Source organism: Suncus etruscus, chromosome 4 (genome assembly GCF_024139225.1).
Source record: "Suncus etruscus isolate mSunEtr1 chromosome 4, mSunEtr1.pri.cur, whole genome shotgun sequence".
Classification (NCBI taxonomy): Eukaryota; Metazoa; Chordata; class Mammalia; order Eulipotyphla; family Soricidae; genus Suncus; species Suncus etruscus.
In genome coordinates, this window is record NC_064851.1 from 16121749 (window position 1) to 16130251 (window position 8503).

An 8503-nucleotide genomic window follows, 5' to 3' on the forward strand; every position below is an offset into this window, starting at 1 on the left:
CAAACAGGACTCAGCCTAGGCCGGTGAGGGAGCACCGGGATCTGAACCGTTAAACACTTTTGACTCATTTCATCCTACAGGGGAAGCCCAGGTACCAGAAGACAATGTGAGCAAGAGAGTTTATGTGTGTTTTAATTTTATTTATTACTTTATTTAAACACCATTGTTTACAAAGTTGTTCATAACATTTTAAAACCCTTTCTAAGTACCCTTGTGGTACTTAGGGCTTACTCTTGGCTCTGCACTTAGAAATTATTCCTGGTGGGGCCAAAGAGATAGTCCAATGGGAAGAGCACTTGACTTGCAGCCAGGGTTCTAGCTCCAGCATCTCATATGGTTCCAAGCCCACCAGGAGTCTTTCCTAAGTGCAGAGCCAGGAGTATAGTCTGATCACCACTGGATGCGGTCCCCCAAACCCCAAATAAACAGCAAAATAAAGAAACTACTTCTGGTGGGATTGGGAGAACCACATGAGATGCTGGAAATTGAATCCAGGTTGGTTACATGCAAAGCATCCTACCCACTGTCCTATTGCTCTGGCTCCTATATTCTTTTGTTTGTTTGTTTGTTTGTTTATGTACCACACCCGATGGCATTCAGAGGTTACTTCATGTTCTCTGCTCAGAAATTGCTCCTGGCAAGCATGGGATGCACATATGGAATGCCAGGATTCGAACTACCATCCGTCCTGGGTAGGCTACGTGCAAGCTAAATGACCTACTGCTGTGCTATCTCTTCGGCCCCAGCTGCTATATTCTTAATGATGTTCTTTATTTTTTTCCTCAGATCAAAGCATTTTATTGGGGGGAGGCAGTCTTCAGGGAATGTTAAGCCAATGTCCTGGGCAAGCAGGGATTTCTGAGCCATATGGCTGCAGAAATAAAGCTTAATGGTGTTCTTGTCAGGATGCCAGTTCTTTGAAACAAATATACAATTGCCATAAGTTATATCAACAAAGGTAGGTTGTTTTATATTTGGTTTTCATTTTTCTTTTGCTCTTTTATGTTTTTCTTGGGGGCCTTTGTCCTGACTGTGCTCAGATTCATTCTTCGAAGTGCTCAGGGATCACATGTGGTGTCAGGGATCAAACCAAGGTTAACTCTGTACAAGGCAAATGTCCTACCCACTGTGCTATCTCTCCAGGTCCTCTAGGAGTTTAGATTTTAAGATTTTTTTCTTTATAAAATGTTAATTATTTTTATTTAATTATTATTTATTTTCTTATATATATCATTTACAGAATATATATTTATATATTATTTATATTTAATTTATATATATTTATATATTATATATTCATATATAATATATAAAATTATATTTTGTAATTTAATTATTAATTTGGAGTATAAGAGGATTTATGGGAAGTTGCACCCTATCTGAAAAAGAATAGTAGGAGGAATCCTTTGGAAATGACACATTTGAGGCACAAAACGAAGAATATTGAGTTGATTCTACCGTCCACTTGAAATCTTGAAACAGAAAGGCAGACCCTGGAGTAAAAACAGAAATGAAGACATTTTTTTTTTGATACAATTATTTTCCTTCTTTTTTTTTTTTTTTTGTTTTGGTTTTTGGTTTTGGTTTTGGTTTTTGGGTCACACCCGGCAGTGCTCAGGGGTTACTCCTGGCTCTATGCTCAGAAATCACTCCTGGCAGGCTTGGGGGGGGCCATATGGAATGCCGGGATTCAAACCACTGACCTTCTGCATGTAAGGCAAAAGCCTTACCTCCATGCTAACTCTCAGTCCCAATACAATTATTTTCATGAGGGGCTGGAGTGATAACACAGTGGTAAGGCATTTGCCTCCCAAGCAGCTGATCCAGGACGAACCTGGGTTCCATCCCTGGCATGCCATATGTTCCCCGGAGCCAGGAGAGATTTCTGAGCGCATAGCCAGAAGTAACCATTAAGTGTCATCGGGTGGGGCCCAAAAACAAAACACAAAACAAAGAAAAAAGTAAAATATTTTTATGACAGATGAAAACAGTAATTAGAAGACAATGAGGGGGGCCCGGAGAGATAGCACAGTGGTGTTTGCCTTGCAAGCAGCCAATCCAGGACCTAAGGTGGTTGGTTCGAATCCCGGTGTCCCATATGGTCCCCCATGCCTGCCAGAAGCTATTTCTGAGCAGACAGCCAGGAGTAACCACTGAGCACCGCCGGGTGTGGCCCAAAAATCAAAAAAAAAAAAAAAAGAAGACAATGAGGGTCCTGATAGATAGCACAGCAGTAGGGCATTTGCCTTGCATGCTGCGGATCTGGGACGGACCCAGGTTTGAGTCTCAGCATCCCATATGGTCTCCCAAGCCTTTCAGGAGCGAATTTTTTTTTTGTGATTTCTGTCTTCATATTTTCTTGGTTCTTATTAGTGTTCTGTTCAACTCGATCCATGGTTTCTTTGAGCTCGTTGAGCATCTTCCATATTGCTAGTCTAAAGTCCTTATCTGAGAGGTTGATTAGTTGGTTGGTCATTATCTGGTCATCAGAATTGTCATCTTCATTCTCTATGTCTGATGCTGGCCTGCATTGTTTCCCCATTGTCACACTTGTATTGTGGGTTTTTCTACGTGTTGTGGTGGTATTCATTGGCTATATGATGCAGGCAGCACACTCCTCTGGCTCCGCCCTTTCTGGATGGGTTGACTTGCTCTAAGGGAAGGGAGTCCTCCGTGGATGAAGCCTCACACTGGATCAAATCTTAGGCCCGAGCATGCAACAGAGAAGGCAGTCCGGAGAGAAATGCTTGCTTCTGTGATCCAGTACAGTTCTTAGTGTGATTTTTTCTTCTTGTTGCAATGGTGTTCTTTTCTTAGAAAGAGCGCACGGCCGCGAAGCGAAGCGAAGTTTCCCACCAAAGAAAGACAATGAATGACTTTGATAATTTTTCTTTTCTTTTTTTTTGGGGGGGGTTGGATGTTGGGGTCACACCGGGCGGCGCTCAGGGGTTATTCCTGACTCTGTGCTCAGAAATCACTCCTGGTAGGCACGGGACCATAAGGGATGCCAGGATTTGAACCACAATCCAACCTGGATTGGCAGCGTGCAAGGCAAACACCCTTCCACTGTGCTATATCTCCTGCCCGGACTTATATCTTAAGTCTGTCTCGTTACAAAAATAAATTCTGCAGAAGACCAAAACAATAGCATTGCTGGGAAGGCATTGGCCTTTCATGCTGCCAAATAGGTTGAATCCCTGGCATCCTATATGGTTCCTGAGCCTGCCAGAAAATATTCCTGAACACAAAGCCAGGAGTAACCCCTGAGTATTGCCAGGTATGGCCTAAAAACAAAACAAAATAACAACAAAAAAGAGTAAAAATGCAAATTCTTGGAGATTGTATGTGTGGCAACAACAACTATAATAAAGTCTAGGATCTCAAGATCAGTAGGGGTTCCATTCTCTCCTTCCCATATGGTAGGTCCCCTGATCCTGCCTGGGGTGATTTCTGAGTGCAGAGCCAGGAATAAACCCTCAGTATCACCGGGTGTGGCCTTCCCCCATAAAAAATCTAGGGTCAGAGATGCCTCAATAGGCTGAACTTCAGTAGGGTATAATCCCCAGAGCACTACCAGGTGGAATTCCTGAGCACTGTGCTAGGAGCAGCTCCTAAGTAGGTATCCAAAACAAAGCACACATATATAAAAATCTCAACAATATAAGATGCATGAGGATCACAGAGATAGTATGGAAGTAAGGCGTTTGCCTTGCATGCAGAAGAATGGTGGTTCGAATCCCGGCATCCCATATGGTCCCCCAAACCTGCCAGGAGCGGTTTCTGAGCAGAGAGCCAGGAGTAACCCCTGAGCGCTGCCAGGTATGACCCAAAAACAAAAACAACAAAACAAAACAACAACAACAAAAAGATACACGAGGATCTCTGTAGTAGCACAGTGAATAGGGCACTGGCTTTACATTTGGCCAACTTGGGATTAATCCCCAGCATCTCTCATATCCCTGAGGGCCACTGGGCATGATACATGCCTGTGCAGAGCCAGGAGTAAGCCCCCAAGCAACGCTAGGATCACAAAACAACAGAAAAAAAAAGATAAATAGGCATGTATATATATATATATATATATATATATGTATATATATATATATAATATTTTTTTTTTTTTGTTTTTGTTTTTTGGTTTTTAGGCCATACTTGGCAGTGCTCAGAGGTTACTCCTGGCTATCTGCTCAGAAATAGCTCCTGGCAGGCACAGGGGACCATATGGGACGACGGGATTCAAACCAATGATCTTGGGTCCCGGATCGGCTGCTTTCAAGGCAAACGCTGCTGTGCTATCTCTCCGGCCCAGCATATATATTTTTGACAGCAGTATATCTGTTCCCATTTGCCCCTTATTTCTCCACAAAGACCTTGGACCTTGCTCCAAGATTTTTTTTAGATGGGCCAGCTTGTTCAGTACCTGACTCTGTGGGGCTTGGAGCAATGGCACAAGCAGTAGGGCATTTGCCTCACACGCGCTAACCTTGGACAGACTGTGGTTCAATCCCCCAGTATCCCATCTGGTCCCCCAAGACAGGAGCGATTTCTGAACACATAGCCAGGAGTAGCCCCTGAGTGTCACTGGGTATGGCCTAAAAGGCAAAAAAAAAAAAAAAAGAAAGCTGTATCTATGTCTACATAACATGAGGGAAGTGGAAGTATGCGTCAAAGTTAACCAGACGGAAGTTTACCAGAAGGAAGATTCTGGGCCATCAGACCTGTCCTGAGGATACTTACTAGAATCACACAGTGGAGTTCCCGTGCATAGAGTCTCATAAGGGGAGATGGGTATCTTGGGCAGCAGTGTTCTTCCCCAGGGCGGTAGTTCACAAAATTCCTCCAGCAGTACTCATACTCTAAGGAAACACACCGACCATTTCATTCAATAAATACAACAGACGTTTACTTCCAGAGCTCAACTTGGAGCCAGAGAGATAGTACAGTGGGCAGAGGATTTGCCTAACTTGCAATTGACCTGGGTTTATTCCCAGCATCTATATGGTCTTTTAAGCTAAGGGGAGTAACCCTGAACACTGCCAGGTGTTCACTTTCCCCCACAAAAAAAGAGAGAGTATAGTCTACAAATAAGTGGGTTGGCAGGAAAGATAGTACAGTGGGTAAGGTACTTGTTTTTGGGACTGCCAACCAAGGTACTCAGAAAATAGTCCTGTCAGGCTCAGGAACTGGGATGAGATGCCGAGGGTCAAATCCAGTTCTGCAGCGTGCAAGGCAAATGCTCTGCCCACTGTGGTATCTCACTGGCCCAGTATTCTTTTAATGATTCTTTTATTTTTGGTGCTCTGGTACTACTTCTAGTACTGTGATGAGGCATCACTTCTGGTAGTTCTCAGAAAACTGTATGCTATGTACACATCAAACCTAGATTGGCTGCATGCAAAAGTGCCTTACTGCCTGCTATTTCTCTGTCTGGTCATATATGTGTACATCTATATTTACCGTATTTGCCGGCATATAAGACGACTGGTCGTATAAGACGACCCCCTAATGTTACAGTTAAAACATAGGTTTAGGCCTATATTCGCTGTATCAGACAAAACATTCCTGTGCTGCAACTATATGTACCACAGTGAGCCAATCACAACAAGCAAAGGTTCAAAGGCTATACTGTAATAGACTTCCTCTCTGACTCTGGCCAATCTGAGCAGGCTTTTGACAGTGTAGATTCGGGGCCAGAACATTATCTAATTTGCACGCATAAAAAGCCTGCTTGGATGGGCTGAGTCAGAGAGGCGGTCCGAGCAGCCTTGCAGTGATTGGTGCAGGATCGAGTTGGAAAATTCGTTTGGTGGCAATATCCAGATGATTTTCATTTAGCGGCATAGGATATACTCGGCATATAAGACAACTCCCGATTATAGGTTGACTTTTTTTTTTGTTTCAAAAGTCGTCTTATACGCCGGCAAATACAGTATGTCTCTTTATATTAGTTTTGCAGCCACAACTGGCTGTGCTTGGGAATTACTGCACCTTGCCTTTGTATTCAAGAATTACAAATGGTGGGCCCAGAGAGATAGCACAGCGGCGTTTGCCTTGCAAGCAGCCGATCCAGGACCAAAGGTGGTTGGTTCGAATCCCAGTGTCTCATATGGTCCCCCCCCCCCCCCCCCCCCGTGCCTGCCAGGAGCTATTTCTGAGCAGACAGCCAGGAGTAACCTCTGAGCACTGCCGGGTGTGACCCAAAAACCAAAAAAAAAAAAAAAAAAAATAGTACAAATGGTGAGCTCAGAGGATCATACTGGGTGCCAAGGATCAAATCTGGGTCAGCTTCCTGCAAGGTAAACATTTTATCCACTCTATGTTTTCAGCCCAACCCCCACTTTTGTTTTGGCTAGAGATGGCTAAACACTCCCAGAATGCTCCCCCTACAGTACACTCCTAAAATTGCATCTCAACTGAAGATGGTTGAGATCCATCTTAGTGACCTGGTATAGAAAAACCATCAACAGAGGTGGGAGAGATAGTAGAACAGGTAGGGCACTTGCCTAGCTTGTGGTTGATCTCAGTTTGATCCCTGGAACTATATATGATTCTCCAAGCCAATAGCTTGATGGTTTCCTTGAATTTTTCCTATTAATAGGAATGTCCCATTTGGCATCACCAATCCCCTCTCCTGAAATGAAGCCCCTGTCCTGCCCTTTACAATCTCATAGAAACCAAATATTCTTTGCTTCTTCCTTTACCTGGCTCAGTCATAACGTTGATGGTCACCCCTCTGTTAATGAGGTCCCGGAGTCCTTGCCTGTTCCATTCATCTGTGTGCCAATAAAGTCGTGCAACATAAATGACAAGAGTCACGTGGGGGAACTGAGTCAAAAACTCTTCAATAGCCTTTGCACATTCCCAGCAGGGACTCCAGGACAGGAACCAGGTGATGGAGCATTGGAGGGAGGGGGGGAAAGGCCTCTCTGTTGTCAACTTCTCTAGGAAGTTGATTTCAGCATGCTGGTTGGTGTTTTTGGCTGTGTGCTTCCAGGTTCTGCCGCTATTCCACCTGATTTTGTAGAGCAGATAGGTCTCCTTAGGGAGTTGTCTGGGGTCAAAGAAATGTTCAAATTCCCAGGGTTCAATTCTTCTCCTGAAATAGAAAAACCACACCCATGGGCGTTTATTTGCAATCATAGTGGAACTCTGCAAGCTACATTATTCTCCTTATTTTTCTTCTCATTTTTGGGGGGCTGGGGTCAGCAGTGCTCAGGATTTACTCCTTTTTTTTTTTTTTTTTGGTTTTTGGGCCACACCCGGTAACGCTCAGGGGTTACTCCTGGCTATGCGCTCAGAAGTCGCTCCTGGCTTGGGGGACTATATGGGACACCGGGGGATCGAACCGCGGTCCGTCCAAGGCTAGCGCAGGCAAGGCAGGCACCTTACCTCTTGCGCCACCGCCCGGCCCCAGGATTTACTCCTTGTCTGAGCTCAGGAATCACTCCTGGTGAACTTGGCAGTCATATGGGATTCCAGGAACTGAATCTGGATCTGTCTCCTGCAAGGCAGTGCCTTCCCCACTGTACTTTCTTTCTATTATTATTTTTTTCTTTTTGGTTTTTGGTATTTGGGCCACACCTGGTGATGCTCAGGGGTTACTCCTGGCTATGTGCTCAGAAATTGCTCCTGGCTTGGGGGAACATATTGGACGCCGGGGAATCGAAATGTGGTCCATCCAAGGTCAGCCACGAGGAAGGCATACGCCATACCACTGTGCGACGGCTCTAACCCCTTACACCTTTTTTTTAAGAGTATTTTTTTGGGGTGGGGGTTCACACCCGGCCTTGATCAGGGTTTACTCCTGGCTCTGCACTTGAAAGTTGCTCCAGGCAGTCTTGGGGGTCCATATGGGATGCTGGGAATCGAACTGAAGTCTGTCCAGTGTTGGCTGCTTGCAAGGCAAATGCCCTTCCACTGTGCTATGGCTCCACGCCCCCCCCCCCTTTTTTGGGGAGGCCACATCAGGTGACTCTTAGAGGTTACTCCTGGCTATGCACTGAGAAATCGCTCCTGGTTTGGGGGACCATATGGGACGCCAAGGGATCGAACTGAGGTCAGTTCTACTTTAGGCAAGCACTAGGCAAACATCCTAAGACCTGCGCCACCGCTCCAGCCCCTATGGCCCATTTTTTGAGCTTTTGCTTCACATCTGCTGATGCTCAGGGATTATTCCTGGTTCTGTGCTCAGGAATCATTTTTGGTGGAGTTTTGAGACTATATTGGATGCTGGGGATCAAATCTAATGAGGAGGTTGTAAATTGATACCAGCTATTAACCCAAAACAAAGGCATTCCCCACTTCCTCTTTTTTAAACCTAGCCTTTTGATATGCAAAAGCCCACCTGGATCACTCTACTTTGCCCCAGCCTGGTGGATTTTGTTCAGGGAGAATAAAGTAAGAGCAGTTTAAGCAGAGATAACACTAAGCAAGAAGCAAACTGACACCAAGACTCTCTCCTGAAGGCTTGCTTTATTAATCCTTCATGATTACCTGTCTTGCC

The 8503-nt window shown here is 44.8% G+C and overlaps 1 protein-coding gene across 1 annotated transcript; it reads right to left on the minus strand.

The window, feature by feature from the left end:
* Positions 1 to 4628: 4628 nt before the first annotated feature.
* LOC126006973 (C->U-editing enzyme APOBEC-1-like) lies at positions 4629 to 7140 on the minus strand. Its single transcript, XM_049772508.1, has 3 exons — positions 6702 to 7140; positions 4738 to 4856; positions 4629 to 4634 (listed from the first exon to the last, which is right to left on the minus strand). The coding sequence occupies exons 1-3, from the start codon at positions 7138 to 7140 to the stop codon at positions 4629 to 4631; spliced, it is 564 nt and encodes a 187-aa protein (XP_049628465.1).
* Between the last annotated feature and the right edge of the window lie 1363 nt (positions 7141 to 8503).